Genomic DNA, 17,227 nt, shown 5'->3' with positions numbered 1-17,227 from the left:
GCTGCCGATCTTACGCGGGCCGCACCTCCAGGGCCGCATGTTGGACGCCCCTGCTCTAGGGGCGTGAATATGTCTCTCCATGACTCCATCCCTCCATCTATCACCTCAATTATTTATTTTAAAAAAAATACTTACTTTTTCTGCTGGCTTTCTTCCACTGACGTGCTCTTCTCCCTCGAGATCTTCTCCTTGTCACGCGTGACAAGCAACTGTTCTGCGGGAGCCCGCCCCCTTGAGCATCTTCAAGAGCCGAACTGATCGGCCCTGGCGCCGCCCAATGGCCGTTCCTCAGCACTTCGTCCCACGTCTTAAAAGGGTTGGGACAAAGAGCTGAGGCACACCGGCCCCTTTAATTTCATGAACGGCCTCCACCCGCTGCCCCCAGGAAGTAAGAAGCAGTGGTAAGTCGGGGGGGGGGTTATATGGGGGGCATAAGGCTTTTCTGGAAGCAGAGTCCCCCATGATATGCCTTATACCCCCCTTTATGCCACTCGGCCTTCAGAAATGCCTTTTAACCCCTATATGCCACTCTGCCTCCAGAAATGGCTTATACCCCCCTATATGCCACTCTGTCCCATGATATGCCTTTTAACCCCCCAAATGCCAGAGTGGCATATAGGGGTATAAGGCATTTTTGGGGGCAGAGTGGTAAGCCTGGGGGCAGATGTGCATAACTTGGGGGGCAGGTTGGCAAATACAAGGAAATAGAAACAAACATTTCTCAATCATAGCTTTTATTAAATATGAAAATAGTTTACATGCATTAATAAAGAAAAAAGTTTCTTACAAGAATATCGTGAAGAATAATGTGATCACTGTTTTGTTCCACTGAATAAAATTGAACTTTTTCATCTTAAAAAATTTAGCAGTAGGAAATGTTTTGATTCCAATATGTCTAATGTATTTAATCTATTAGGGCCTTTTAACACGTTTGCTTTCTGGCATTTTAATACAAAAAATGTGACGAAAAGAATGTTTTATTCTTATTATGAGCTCGACCGCCAGATAAACTATATGGGGGATGGTCTCCAAATGTTTCCAGGGCTACTTTTCATTCCCAGTCCGGTCTTGTGCCTGAATCACTGAGCGAGCATACCACCCACCTCCTATACCAATGCTGATTCACTGACTGATCCCAGAGTGTCAGTGTCCCTACGTTTTGCCCGCCTCCCGGTGCTGCTCCCATGCTATGGTTGACAACTCATGGGAGGTCATCACAGCTTTAAAAAAAATATTGGTAATTGGTATTGTGAGTACTTGACAAAAAGTATCGCTGCATCCCTAGTTGAGGCTATATTTGCTTTATTTTTATAAACCTGGGGCTAGTAAGATAAGGAAAATACGAGTATTTCAGAATAGTACAACTACTACCCCCAGTGGTGTATTTTCTCCTAGGCTGCCTAGTTGTTAGGGACCAGGAACCAGACGGACACAAAACGTAAAATGCAATCACCTATTATTGTAATGACAATAGTGAACAAAGCCAAATCGTGATCCAAATTTCAGAATTCCTGGAAAACCGCGGGGGCATTGCAGAGACCGAAGGGCATAACTAGGTATTCATAATGCCCACTCCTGGTGTTAAACGCGGTTTTCCATTCGTGGCCCACCTTAATCCTTACTAAGTTATACGCCCCTCGCAGGTCGAGCTTTGTAAATACCTTGGACCCTTTTAAGCGATCGAATAACTCGGTAATGAGTGGAATCGGGTAGGCATTCTTAACCGTGATACGGTTGAGCCCCCTGTAATCTGTACAGGGTCTCAGTTCGCCGCTCTTCTTTTTCACAAAAAAGAATCCGGCCCCAGCAGGGGAAGAGGATTTACGGATGAACCCCCGGGACAGCGCATCCGCAACATACTCCTCCATGGCCTTATTCTCTGCGACAGATAATGCGTAGACTCGACCTCGAGGGGGTGTTGCAGCTCAATGGCGCAATCGTACGGGCGGTGAGGTGGGAGGCCCTTATCGAATACATCATGAAACTCTTGATACTCCTCAGGCAACAAAGAGACCGGAGAAGTGGTTAGCACCTTCACCACTCTCCCTAGGCATGTTTTGGAACAATTAGGCGACCATGCCAAGACTTCGGCCCTTACACGGATTATGTTTGCGCAACCATGGATATCCTAAAACCACAGGATAATGAGGAGAGTGTATCACCTGGAGTTGAATAATTTCATGATGGAGAGCCCCAACAGCCATAGACAAAGGAGCGGTTTCATGGGTGACCTGCGGGGGCTGTAACGGTCTACTATCGATCGCCTCAATGGCAAGTGGAGCAGTCCGAAGCTGCAACGGAATAGAGTGCTTCTGAGCAAAGGTGCTGTCAATAAAAAGGCCCGATGCCTCCGAGTCAATGAGTGCCTCTGAAATGATGGAAATCTTGCCCCAAGTGAGACCCACCGAGACTAGAGGTTTATCCTTCTGGATATCTGGGGACGCTGAGACGCCACCTAAGGACTGGAGCCTTAGGTGCAGGCGTTTCCCGGACGTGTAGGGCAAGTTCGCAGCAGGTGCCCTGCTTTACCACAGTAAAGACAGAGACCCTCCCTCCTCCTAAAGGCCCTCTCCTCAACCGAGAGATGAGTAAATCCAAGCTGCATGGGTTCCACAACACCGAAGTGTCGAGACCAGGAGGAGAGGGAGGCACGGGTGGGGATGAAAAGCTCGGGGCTAAACGTATAGGAGGCCTCCACAGGCGCTCCCGGAAGGATGGTCTCTCACGGATTCGTGAGTCAATAAGGATACAAAAAGACACCAATTCCTCCAAATCACTGGGAAGGTCCCGGGCCGCAATCTCATCCTTAAGTATATCCGAGAGCCCATTAGAAAAAGCAGCCACGAGAGCCTCATTATTCCAACCAACCTCAGCGGCCAGGGTGCGAAACTCAATAGCATAGTCCGAAACCGTCCTTGTACCCTGCCGAATGGACATTAATCATTTGGCAGCCGAAGCAGAGCGTGCCGGTACATCCAATACCCGTTTTAGAGACGCAACAAACTCAGGGTAATTGTGTACTAAAGGTTTCTGTGTCTCCCAAAGGGGATTCGCCCATGCCAAGGCCCTGTCTGAGAGTAAAGAAATCACGAAGCCCACCTTACTCCTGTCAGACAGAAAGGCCTGAGGTACCATCTCCAGATAGATACTGACCTGGTTCAGGAAACCTCTGCACAAATTAGGGTCGCCCCCATAATGTTCGGGAAGCGGGGCAGACCCTGTCAAGCCTCTGGCAGTATTAAAATCACCAGTGGCAGACGGAGCGGAAGCAGCAGCAGGTGTAGAGGCAGCCTGTGCCGTGGGGACCTGAGCTGGCAGAACCAGATGTGCAGTACGGAGCAACAAGGTCTGGAGAGCTAGCGCAAATTGGTCCATGCGCTGGTCTACCTGGTCCAGCCTGGTAAAAACATTTGGTGGATTGCCTGCCCCTTTTGGGTTCATGGCCCTTGTGTAATGTTAGGGACCAGGAACCAGACGGACACAAAATGTAAAATGCAATCACCTTTATTGTAATGACAATAGTGAACAAAGCCAAATCGTGATCCAAAAGCATATACCAAAAGACAAGCCGGGGTCAGGAACCAAGACGGGTACTCAGACAAGCCGGGGTCAGGAATACAGAGATCAGCGAAGTCAGGAACAAGCCAGGAATCAGGAGCTGGGATGGACGTCAGGGAAAGCCAGGTCATACACAGGAATTCAGGAACACAGCAATAGCACTTGCAGCCGGAAACAACACAAGGGCAAGGAGGAAGTGAAGTTTAGCTGCTTAAATAGCCAAAAGGGGCTGGCTGTGGGCTGGACAATGGGCTGAGTCACAGGAGTGACAGGAGTGTAGCCATGGCAACCCAGCCAGGCTGTAAGCCTCCAGCAATGCAGCAGAAAAGCAGCTAGACCATAACACTAGTCCTAAAACAGCAGCTCCAAGGGGCCCTGCTGTCCCGTACAAAGGAGCCAATCAACCTGCTGAATAGGCTGATCTCTCTATGGGTGTAGATTAACGATCTCTTGAACACAGTATAATCAATACTTTGTAGTACTATGTCAAAATTGCACAGCCTCTATAGCTTACTTCCGCCCAGTACCACCCATCCCTAAAAGGGGCAAAGGTGACTGTTAAAATGCCACTGATGCTACCCCGAACTAGTTGAGCACAAAAACCTTGCTGAAAAGTAAATAAGCCATCATATTAACCCCTTGAAGAGAAGTGACTTAAAATGATATGCTACAAACATCACTGCTGGCGACAATTGACTAGCCTAGCACGTCATGAGTGTAAACAACTGTAGAAAGTAATCTAACATCACTTTCTTCTCCCAAGCAGTGTTGCTGTAATGCCTCCATCCCGAGGCATTCAGAAACACAGAAATCTGCAGCAGGGGCCCATCTGATCGCTCCACGGAGTGTCAGCGTGCACCATATTTAGTCGACCACTTGTTTAAAAGGAGTTAGGAGGAGATCATCGGTCTCTGGAGAGCGGTCACAAGCGCCATAACAAGAGATTTTGCCTCTCGCAAGATGGCAGTAAATGTGTGTATGGAAAGAGTTACAAATCTACTTTTCAAACATATATATCATTTGAAGGGATAAATTGAATTGACCAGCTTTAAAGATGTCCCAAATAGGACATGGGCAGAATTTTCAACATGTCAAAATACCAAGTTGCAAAAAAATAAAATGTCCATGCCCCAAATGTAGCCTTTTACACCCCAAACAACCTGGCAAACTCATAAATGGGTGGTATTGTTGTACTAGGGAAATGTTGCTGAATACATACAGTGAGGGAAAAAATTATTTGATCCCCTGCTGATTTTGTACTTTGACAAAGACATGATCAGTCTATAATTTTAATGGTAGGTTTATTTCAACCGTGAGACAGAATAACAACATAAAATCCAGTGTAACACATTTCACATAAATTTTAAATTGATTTGCATTTTACTATTTGAAATAAGTATTTGATCCCCTATCAATCAGCAAGATATTTGGCTCCCAGGTGTCTTATACAGGTAATGAGCTGAGATTATGAGCACTCTCTTACAGGGGGTGCTCCTAATCTCAGCTTGTTACCTGTATAAAAGACACCTGTCCACAGAAGCAATCAATCAGATTCCAAACTCTCCACCATGGCCAAGACCAAAGAGCTGTCCAAGGATGTCAGGGATAAGATAAGCCAGTTGGTTTGATTATTCGCAAATGGAAGAAACACAAAATAATTGTCATTCTCCCTCGGTCTGGGGCTCCATGCAAGATCTCGCCTCATGGAGTTTCAATGATCATGAGAATGGTGAGGAATCAGCCCAGAACTACACAGGAGGATTTTGTCAGTGATCTCAAGGCAGCTGGGACCATAGTCACCAAGAAAACAATTGGTCACACGCTACGCCATGAAGGACTGAAATCCTGCAGCGCCCACAAGGTCTCCCTGCTCAAGAAAGCACATGTACAGGCCTGTCTGAAGTTTGCCAATGAACATCTGAATGATTCAGAGAACTGGGTGAAAGTGTTGTAGTCAGATGAGACCAAAATAGAGCTATTTGGCCCCAACTCACTGTATTTGGAGGACCACCCAGAGAACACCATCCCCACCGTCAAACATGGAGGTGGAAACATTATGCTTTGGGGGGTGTTTTTCTGCTAAGGGAACAGGACAACTTCACTGCATAATGTACCATCAAATATTGGGTGAGAATCTCAGCCAGGGTATTGAAAATGTGTCGTGGATGGGTATTCGACCATGACAATGACCCAAAACACACGTCCAAGACAACAAAAGAGTGGCTCAAGAAGAAGCACATTAAGGTCCTGGAGTGGCCTAGCCAGTCTCCAGAACTTAATCCCATAGAAAATCTGTGGAAGGGGCTGAAGGTTCAAGTTGCCAAACGTCAGTCTGGAAACCTTAATGACTTGGAGTGGATCTGCAAAGATGAGTGGGACAAAATCCCTCCTGAGATGTGTGCAAACCTGATGGCCAACTACAAGAAACTTCTGACCTCTGTGATTGCCAACAAGGGTTTTGCCACCAAGTACTAAGTCATGTTTTGCAAAGGGGTCAAATACTTATTTCACTGAGTAAAATGCAAATTTATTTTTATTTTCTAACTTATTTGAAATGCATTATTCTGTATTTTTTTGTTGATATTCTGTCTCTCACTGTTCAAATAAACCTACCATTAAAATTATAGACTAACCATGTCTTTGTCAGTGGGCAACTGTACAAAATCAGCAGGAGATCGAATCATTTTTTTCCTTCACTGTATTATGGTGGTGTTTGACGTACTAGGAGCTTTAAATGTGTGTAAAATAAATACATGCAAAAAATGATTACACAAAGCTAGACAAAGGCTTGCAGTACAATTAGTGCATGGAAAGGGTTAAAATACCCTATTATCGCCTGTGGGCCACATGCAGCCTGGTATAAGATCACTGAAATGACCCGAGGCTGAAACGTAAAAAAAAAAAAAAAGTTTAATTTCAAGGTTTGCTTTTTTGTGCAACAAAAAAGCATTGTAAGTTGCATATAGAATCAGATAAATTGCAACCTTCTTGTACCAGGCCTTTGTCTGCCTCATTATGATAGATCCCCCCCCCCATATTCCTGTTAAAGGCCGTGATGCGCATCGCTTTTCCCACAACCTCATCTTTGCCACAGACAGAAACCTCCATAGTTGTGGATGGTGCTCAGCATGCATAATTCCTTTCTGCCCTCTTGATGTTGAGTTGAGGTCTCCCCCTTTATAGTGAGATTCAAGACGGATATGGGAAGCCCTCAATAGGCCATCTTAGCAACACCAGCTGATCGAACGAAACCCTTTTTCCAGTGGCAGGGGGCCACCCTATTTAAGAGACACACAGTCTTACAATAGGGCTAATTTAATCACTCCAAGGACCGGTCACACGGGACCCCGAAAATGTTGCTGAATGATATTGAGGCACTGTAGCAACACTGAGCGAAGAAAGCCTATTTTTGCTCATTTAACCCCATGACGTACCAGGGACGTCAGGTGTCATTAACTGCCCGCTTTTATGTGACGTGCGTGGCATGTTAATTGTCGTCAAAGTGTTTATTAGGCAGATAAGCTCATGATTTTTAGGTAAATCAATTTTATTGTTTTAACATGTCAAACAAAGAAGGGTACAGGAAGAAAAGGGTTAAGAGGGAGAGCAACATCAGAGTTGATGATCCAGCATGATACAGTACGGTATGATACATACAGCCATTGTGTGACCGATGGTGGACACGAACATAGGTCATTGTTGTGATCATTACAGGAGGATATAACGTTCTGCAGTGCACCATGGTCTGCCTGGCGTTACAACATTACAATTCGATACACTACAGTCAACCACGATGATACATAACCAATAGGAACAGGTAGTGCCGTAACATGAAAATGTCGCGGGCCGCGAATCTGCATGGAGCGCCAGCGTCCAAGTTAATACAGAGTGGTGCAGTACATACAGGTACAATGTGATACAAAACGAGCCCAACCATCAGTCACAGGCGCAATGATAAAGTGAGGGTATAACATGCCGTGGAGCACTGCGATTCATGAGGTGAAAGGACTAGATCCAGCGGATTACGTTGCAAAAAAAAATAAATAAATAAAAGGGGGGGGCAAGGGTAAACACATCAGGTGAGGTTATGGGGGATAGACAATGAAGTCAAGAAGGTAGGTGGGAACGATCCAAGCGCAATCGGATACATTCAGGGTTGTGTGAGAAGAGCCCGCAGCGAGGCGGACGACAGATAAGACAGCCAGCTCGCCCATACACCCGTGTACTTGTCCATTTTATCGTTAGACATATGAATGAGCTCCTCCATGACTCGTATCTCCTCTACGCGGGATACCCAAAGGCGCAGGGAAGGGGCCTCTGTGCGTTTCCAGAATAATGGAGTTAAGCTACGGGCCGCATTGAGAAGATGACGCAGCACTGTAGTTTTAACCAGGGACCGTGAGGGCCCACCGTGCAGAAGAAGAGCAAGGCACGGGGAGAGCGGAATCAACTGACCCACCTCACTGGAAATACGCCTTGCCAGAATGGTTGGAGACTGCTGCAGCCCCACCAAAGATGTAGGTAAGTACCGGGTTCCGCGCCGCATCTCCAGCAGGAGGGATCGCTGCCGGGAAAGAACCTAGCAAGAGTCACAGGGGTCCTATACCACATCGCCAACAGTTTGTAGGCTGTCTCCTGCATGCTGGTTGCTATTGAGCATTTATGTGCCAATGCGCAAACCCCATCCCACTGTGGTTCAGTCAGTGTCTCACCCAGGGCGGCCTCCCAGGAGCCAGCAAACCTCGGCGGTGAGGAGAGGTCTGCTGCCATCAACAGACGGTAGAGCGAAGAGACCCCACCCCTAAGCAACGAGTCGCGGCCAGCGAGCGTTTCAAAGGGTGTCAACGCTCTAGAGATGTGGTGTCTGCCCGGGATAGATGACGCATATCGGGTAAGTTGGGCATATCGGAAGTGTTTTAGCAGAGTGAGCTCCGTGCCAGGAATTGGCAGGATGGCACTCTGACCCCACACCGCGGAGAGGAGCGTGCGCGGGGGCAACCCCAATGAGTCCAGGTAACCCCGCTCCATGCCAGGTGGGAAGTCAGGGTTACCCTCAGTGGGGGTCAGAGAAGAGGGGAAGGAGGTGAGAGTCCCACCCACATGCCGCAAGCGCCACACCATCAACGTGGCGCAGACAAAAGGATTCTCTGTCTCGGAGGAATGGAGAGCGCCCGGGCGGATCCCCAAACAAGATGACAGAGGGACCCACGTAGTGGCCTGTTCCAGTGAGATCCAGAGCTTAGCGGGTGGAGCGAAGCGCCATTCGAGCATGCGCAGAAGGTGAGTAGCGCGATAATACCCCCGAAAGTCCGGAAGCGCAAGGCCCCCTTCTCTTTTGGCCGAATAAGCGTAGAGTGCCTTATTCTAGGGCTCTTGCCCTGCCAAACATACCTGATGATTAGGGAACGGAGTTCTGAGAAGAACTCCCTCGGGATGGAGACAGGGAGTGACTGAAAAAGGTAGAGGACTCCTGGGAGAACGTTCATTTTGAGCACGTTAACTCTACCGTGCCAAGAGACATGGGGGAAGGACCAACGTCGCAAGTCAAGCCGTATCTGCGCCAAGATCCTAGGGAAATTCTCCCGATAAACCAGTCTCAAGTCACTGGGAATCCAGGTCCCCAAGTATCGCAAGCTACCCTGACACCACTTATAACCGAATGACCCCCTAACCACCCGCGCCTCATCAGGGGATAACGAGACGTCTAGAAGCTCGGACTTATCCGTATTGATTTTAAAATTAGAGAGCGACCCGTAAAGCCGCAGCTCCTCCTGTAGGACCGGTAGGGAAATCCTGGGTTGAGTCACCGTGAATAACAGGTCGTCAGCGTAGGCCGACACCTTGTATGTGTGTCCCGAGCAAAGCAAACCGTGGATATCTTGTTTGTCGCGGATCGACTGCAAAAGAGGCTCCAAGGTCACAGCGAATAAAAGCGGGGATAGGGGGCAACCCTGCCGGGTGCCATTGTGAATGGTGAAGGGCTTAGTGAGAGCGCCATTTATGCGGATACGCGCAGAAGGGGCAGAGTACAAGGCCGCAATCCAAAGAAGCCATGATTGGCCAAAGCCGAAGACCCGCAGGGTCTGCAACATGAAGTCCCATGCGACCCTGTCAAAGGCCTTCTCCGCATCAGTTGACAGGAGGAGGAGCCTCTGACCAGTCACCCGGGCCAAATGAACCGAATTCAGAACTCTATAGGTACTATCACGACCCTCCCTACCCAAGATGAAGCCAGTCTGGTCCGGGTGAATTAAGGAGCCTAAGACAACTTGAAGTCTAGGGGCGAGGACTTTCGCGAAGAGCTTCACATCAGTATTTAAGAGGGAAATGGGCCTATAGCTTTGACAGAGTGCCGGGTCTCTTCCCTCCTTAGGCAGAACGGAGATCGTTGCCATGAGGGAGTGGGGATGTAAGGGGCTCCCACTTCGGACTCCATTAAGCATGGACGTGAAGGGTCCCTGCAAGTGCTCCCAGAATGCCTTGTAGTACCTGAGAGTCAGCCCATCCGGGCCGGGAGCCTTCCCAGAATGCATAGTCTTCACGGCAGCCCCAACTTCGTCACTTGAGATTTCGCAGTCAAGGTTCCCCATTTGCTCCGCCGTGAGTTTGCGGCGAACACGTGTCGCCAGGTAATCCCTAATGAGAGACCCCCTCTGAGCATCCGTGTTAGCTCCAGGGAGATGATAGAGCGTTTGGTAATACTGACAAAAGGAGTCAGCAATGTTGGCGGGAGAGCAGGAGGTCAGTCCCCGGGGCGTCCGAATTTTGATAATATAAAGTGATTGCTGTCTAGCTGTCTGAAAATATTGTCGCAGATGACCTGGGTTGTGAGTCAGGAGCTTCATGTTGTTGAGAGGGGCGCTTCAGGCGGCCCATGGCGAATTTTGAGTGAGGATGGATGCGGATTTCGTCAGGCACGCTGAGGAGCTAAGAGCCTAAGCAGCCATCACCAAGCAAGGCAAGCCACGCCCCCAGCTCATGATTTTTAAGCATCAGCATTGTCATTGTTCTACATATGCATTGCCCTTTTGTCAAAGTAAGACTTTAATGCCTATTCATTAATGTGAGGTTTTGTAGGAGAGTTGTGGTTTCACTAGGTAAATACAACCTCATACGGACAACATATGACATCATGTCATGAAAACCAAAATGGAGAAGCAATTGTGAAAACCTCTATAAAAGCTGTAAGGTGTAAGGAAATCTTATGTAACTAAGCATTGTACGAGGCCAGCCAAGTTTTTCATGTAACAGCTGCTCACCGAGGCCACACCTTGATAATGTATATTAAAGTCAAAAAGTGAAACCCACAACTCTCTTGACAACTCTTCCTTTGAATAAACCCCAATATGATGTTGCATATAATAAAGCCATGTTAAATAGACAAATTTGTAAGCAACCAACATGATTTTCTTAAGAACCAAGAGGTTGTTTATAGTCTGTAACATATATTATACTAAATACCTAGGTGCATGTATCAGTGTTGTCTTCATATACAATCTCCATCTGACTAAGTGTGCAATCATAGCTCTAAATATACATCCATTATGAATACTTTTCAACATAATTGTCATGAATTTAAGTGTCTTATTTACTTTACATTTACCTTTGGCACAAATTGAATAGTGAGCATTTCTAGCTAGGTGCATAATATGTGGCAGTGTACGGCATGTAGTTTCTTGGTTTACATTGCTAATTCTTTTCAGAAAGCATAGCGCTACACTGTCAGATGCAATCAGGTATTCTGCTTCTGCAATACTGCTTTGTTTTTTTTCTGCTCTCTACGTACAAAATTAATTCATGATGTGCCAGCAATTCTAATTTTTCTGTAATTATTAAAGTGATGATTTGCACTAGTAACAGCAAATACTTATTACCTATTAAAGATGCAGATTAAATAACACAGACCAATTTAATGTCTCAAATTTACAAGCTTCCTGTAATTAGTTTGTATCTGAATTCTATGTGCAACATGTTTCTTTAGTGTCTATTTGTTATATTTCATCTTCACCCATTTTTCCAGGCTTGTGGAGGAGACTTTTACTGTTGATGAGGTTTCTGATATGCTTCATGGGCTGCAAGCTGTGGTACATAGTGAAATGGAATTGGAGCTAATTAACACAGCCCATACAAATGTATTACTACTTCGCCAGCTTTTCACTCAAGCGGAAAAGTGGTATCTGAAGCTACAGACTGACATTTCTGAACTGGAAAACAGGTATGAAACTGGACTTAGCAATATAAAAAATATGTGCATGGTTTGCACTGATTTGGCTTTTATTAATGTTTGCAATCACAGCAACTGATGTTAGAAGAAAAGCAACACATCCACCAGTTCAATTTTCTGGTGGATAAGCAATTTAATATAAGTTATAAATTACACACAGCTACAGCCAATTGGGAAAATACCCAGAATATATTCACTGTTATATGTCCAGGATTGTCATCTGTTTTGTCTGTAATGGAGCAAATATTACAAGGTCAAAATTAGAAAGGTGGGACTTCAGTAGTTTTGATGGAAGAACTATCATCTGGGTTTGAAGAAGAAAAAAAAAGCCCACCTGGAGTATTTTACTAGGGCCTTGACCATATTATCTCCAATCACTTTCAAAGTTGGTGGTTACTTTGTTTTTCCCCCTGTTTCCATTGATTCTTTGTAATTCTCCTTTTTTTTTATTTCTTGCCCAGAAAATGAGCAATGGCATTTAAAATAGTTAAACCTTTTTAAACCTACTAATCTATATCCCCATAATAAATAACACTTTAATACCCCCCTACTATGCCCCCCAGTTATTGTAAAAAATATAGATACACAATTTCATTTGAACCTACAATAACAAATGCCATTTTTTGTTTGTTTGTGCTCTTCATGTTTCAGGGAATTGTTGCAACAAGTTGCTGAGTTTGAAAAAGCAGAATTTACATCCAGCAAAAAGGTACATGTTATAAATATTAACTGTATATATATATAATATGAGCAAGTCATATCTTCAAACAATTCTCACATGGGTTTCTACTTTAAAAAAAAAAAAAAAGTTTGATTTGGTGGGGTAAATTGAATTGGCCAGGTTGAACAATGTCCCAATAAACATTCTCAAACATCCCGATCTCGGTGTACTCAGGAGATGTTGCTAACACACATTGTGTAAATTCATATCTAAAGTACAATGTGTGTAGGGAAATATACTACTATAAATTTGCCAAAGGCTGGCGGTAAAATGTGTGGTTTTCAAAAATATATGGTTGTATTGGGCCCACTGAATTGGCCAAGTTCAAATATCTACCAAATAGGGCATGGGCACAGGATCACCAAATGTCAAAGATCAACATGTGGCCCCTTTTGCCCCAAACAGCCAGGCAAACCCATGCATGGGTGGTATCACTGTACTCGGGAGATGTTGCTTATCACATACTGGGGTGTTGTGTGACAGTGACATATACCAGGACCTGTAAATTCATGCCTGAAGTAAAATGTGTGTGAAAAGAAAAAAGCAAAAGCATAACTACCACAAAGTTAGACAAAGACTAGGGGTAGAGGTAATGCATAGAAAGAGTTAAATACTAGCATTTGAAATACCCTGGGGTGTCCAGTTTTCAAAAATATATGGTTTGATTGGGTTAATTACATTGGCCCGCTTCAAAGATACCCGAAATAGCTCATGGGGCCAAAATTACCACATTTGGAAAAAAATGGTTTTGAAATAGCAAAACGCTACTTGTACTTATTTCCCAATAACGTGAAAAAAAAAAACATTGGGTGTTTCTAAACTCAGGACAAACAGAGTCTATTTAGCTGTTTAGTAAATTTCATTAGTATTTATAGATGAGTAAAATTTTCACCACACTTTTGTATACTTTTTTTAGTAAATTATATGATACAATCAAAATTATGAGATCTCAAGAAAGAAATCCCCTCTTGTGCTGCAAAAAAACCCAAAAAACACAGTGCATAACTTGCATCCCGTGAAGGTTCAGTAAACAGGAAAAAAGAAAATTACAGCTAAACACGAGCACCGCAGAAAATTCAGCCATTGCCACAAAGGGGTTAATGATTTAAATAAGTAAACAAGAAAATGGTTACTTTGCCTCTGTGGTTTGAAAAACTAATCACAAGGATCTATTTCTGAAATAAGCTTGTAACACCGAATTAAGCTTGGTGAAGACCAGTTTATACAAATGTGTTAAAACATGTGATTTGAGTGGTTTTGCAAATGTTCTCAGTAAAAAAAAATTTTTCTCTAATTATATTCACAGTCAAATACAGAGCTGATTAAACCTAAACTTGCCCCGCTTTGTGAAGGTGGATCATCAGAGTTGCTTAATAGGGTAGGTGTATTCATTGTAATAAATTCATTTATAAAGTGCACAAGATTATTTTATATGTCAACAGTACTTATCAAATAGACAACCACTGGAAAATGTGTAACTGAAATGAGAGAGCATATTCTCACATAGACCTAGGACAGTCGGTCCGAGGGAGTGTCAGAATTACTTTGTCTCACAGCTCTGAATGGGCCAGTTGGAAAGATCAAATATCTCTTCTATCAAGGGCTGTTCACACATGCGTAGTGGATTTTAATTGTCACCTACAAAAGGATAACATGATATGTAGGAGAAGACAATAGACTTGATAGCTGCCTCTGGACGCTGTCCCATTGCATTGACCCCCATAAATATGTCACTGTCTACAGTGCCTGGATACCTTACTTAATGGTGAGAACAGCTCATATCCCGATATAGTAGCTGGAGGATGATACAAAATTGATCTTTTCAACTGTCACAACACAAAATCAAAATACAACATAGAAGACCGATTATTGCAATGCTAGAAGGTTGTTTTTTTTGTCAGTGTGGTGACCACATGGTCACAGTATAACGGCAGTGAACAAAATTGCTAATATGCCGTCACTCTGCCCCCCCAGATATGCTGTCACTCTGCCCCCCAGATATGCTGTCACTCTGCCCCCCCAGAAATGCTGTCACTCTGCCCCCCCAGAAATGCTGTCACTCTGCCCCCCCAGATATGCTGTCACTCTGCCCCCCCAGATATGCTGTCACTCTGCCCCCCCAGATATGCTGTCACTCTGCCCCCCCAGATATGCTGTCACTCTGCCCCCCAGATATGCTGTCACTCTGCCCCCCCAGAAATGCTGTCACTCTGCCCCCCCAGAAATGCTGTCACTCTGCCCCCCCAGAAATGCTGTCACTCTGCCCCCCCCAGATATGCTGTCACTCTGCCCCCCCAGATATGCTGTCACTCTGCCCCCCCAGATATGCTGTCACTCTGCCCCCCCAGATATGCTGTCACTCTGCCCCCCCAGATATGCTGCCACTCTGCCCCCCCAGATATGCTGCCACTCTGCCTCCCCCAGATATGCTGCCACTCTGCCTCCCCCAGATATGCTGCCACTCTGCCTCCCCCAGATATGCTGCCACTCTGCCTCCCCCAGATATGCTGCCACTCTGCCTCCCCCAGATATGCTGCCACTCTGCCTCCCCCAGATGTGCTGCCACTCTGCCCCCCCAGATATGCTGCCACTCTGCCCCCCCCAGATATGCTGTTACTCTGCCCCCCCCAGATATGCTGTCACTCAGCCCCCCCCAGATATGCTGACACTCTGCCCCCCCAGATATGCTGACACTCTGCCCCCCCAGATATGCTGACACTCTGCCCCCCCAGATATGCTGACACTCTGCCCCCCCAGATATGCTGACACTCTGCCCCCCCAGATATGCTGACACTCTGCCCCCCCAGATATGCTGACACTCTGCCCCCCCAGATATGCTGACACTCTGCCCCCCCCCGATATGCTGGCACTCTGCCCCCCCAGATATGCTGGCACTCTGCCCCCCCCCAGATATGCTGGCACTCTGCCCCCCCCAGATATGCTGGCACTCTGCCCCCCCCAGATATGCTGACACTCTGCCCCCCCAGATATGCTGACACTCTGCCCCCCCCCAGATATGCTGACACTCTGCCCCCCCCCCCCCGATATGCTGACACTCTGCCGACAAGGGAGGTTGTTTATTCGCATTACGCAGACAACCTCCCCTGCCAGCACTTCCCACGGCGGAAATGATGGAACCGGAAGTTGTCTACACGTATTGCGCAGTAGAATAGGAGAATAGGATCCAGGTCCCCTGCAGAGCTGCCCGTCGCCTGGGCGTCGGGCGATACGAATTGTGCATTCCTGCGCTGAACCCCGAATATAGGCCGCACCCTCACTCTAAAGACTTAAAGTGGGGGGAAAAGTAAGGCCTATATTCGGGCAAATTCAGTATATCTACCACCCTCTTATTAAAGTAAAACTGTATTACATTAAATCTAGCCTTTGACTCCCTCTAGTTTTAGAATGACCTCTTGTTTTATCATTTCTCCTCATTTTAAATAAACGTCCCTTCTGTACTTAAATCCCTTTAAGTATTTAAATGTTCCCATAACATCTCCCCTTTCCCTTCTTTCATCCAAACAATACACATTGCTATCCCTTAGGCTTTCCTGCTAACTTTTATTCTACAAAACATTTAGGCATTTGGTACTACTATATTGTTCCTAATGTTTTAAAACGACACTTTCTAACCCATCACATAGACGTCTAGTGCGAAAGTTACTGGAGCACAAGCATAAAGCATCTAGAACAGTGTATGTGTATTGACACACACTGAGATTGAATTGAAAAAGAATACCGTATTTGCTCGATTATAAGACTACCCCCCAAAATCTGAATATTAATTTAGGAAAAAAAAGAAAGTCCGAATATAAGACTACCCTATAGAAAAAAAAGTTTTACTAGTAAATATTAATTCATGTAAACTATTTTTTCATATTTAATAAAAGCTATGATTTGAGAAAAATATTTTTTATTTCCCTTTATTTTCCAACCTGCCCCCCAGTTATGCACATCTGCCCCCAAACTTGCCACTCTGCCCCCAGAAATGCCTTAAACCCCCCTATTTGCCACTCTGTCCCATGATGTACCTTTTAACCCCCTATATACCCCTCTGCCCCCATGATATTCCTCATACCACTCTGGCATATAGGGGGTTAAAAGGCATATTATGGGGCAGAGTGGCATATACAGTGGGGCAAAAAAGTATTTAGTCAGCCACCAATTGTGCAATTTCTCCCACTTAAAAAGATGAGAGGCCTGTAATTTTCACCATGGGGCAAATAGGGGGTATAAGGCATTTCTGGGGGCAGAGTGGCAAGCCTGGGGGCAGATGTGCATAACTGGGGGGCAGTACATTATATATATATATATATATATATATATATATATATATAGTACATATATATAATGTACTGCCCCCAGTTATATATGCATATCATGGGGCAGAGGGGCATATAGGGGGTTATAAGGCATATCATGGGGCAGAGTGGCATATAGGGGGTTAAAAGGCATTTCTGGAGGTATATATACTGCTAACAGCAATCACACTCCTATCAGGCCCAGGCAGACAGTATATGCTGGAACCTGGGGATGATAGTAGTGTGATTCAAGCCTCCCCATGCCATGCTACCACCACCACCACCCCTTACACATCCATGTTATCACACACACACACACACACACACTCATTCACAAACATTTAAATACTCATTCATTCCATTAATAACACATACTTGCTCATAAACTCTCCCCCACCCCTTACCTGAACTGCAGATCTCTCA

General features: G+C 45.5%; 1 protein-coding gene across 1 annotated transcript in view; it reads left to right on the top strand.

Annotated features, from left to right (window-relative positions):
• LOC149273212 (leucine zipper transcription factor-like protein 1) overlaps positions 1 to 17,227 on the top strand; it is a 38,028-nt gene that overhangs the window by 7,078 nt on the left and 13,723 nt on the right. The window contains exons 3-5 of the mRNA XM_089506590.1: positions 11,579 to 11,773; positions 12,434 to 12,491; positions 13,810 to 13,881. Of these exons, the coding sequence (XP_089362716.1) occupies positions 11,579 to 11,773; positions 12,434 to 12,491; positions 13,810 to 13,881 (325 nt within the window). The remainder of the gene's footprint in view (positions 1 to 11,578; positions 11,774 to 12,433; positions 12,492 to 13,809; positions 13,882 to 17,227) is intronic.

Source organism: Sceloporus occidentalis, unplaced genomic scaffold (assembly GCF_023333645.1).
Source record: "Sceloporus occidentalis isolate IW3139 unplaced genomic scaffold, rSceOcc1.0.p SCAF_396, whole genome shotgun sequence".
NCBI classification, from domain to species: Eukaryota; Metazoa; Chordata; class Lepidosauria; order Squamata; family Phrynosomatidae; genus Sceloporus; species Sceloporus occidentalis.
The sequence above is the reverse complement of the archived record's forward strand: the minus strand, read 5'-3'. Positions and strand labels throughout refer to the sequence as shown.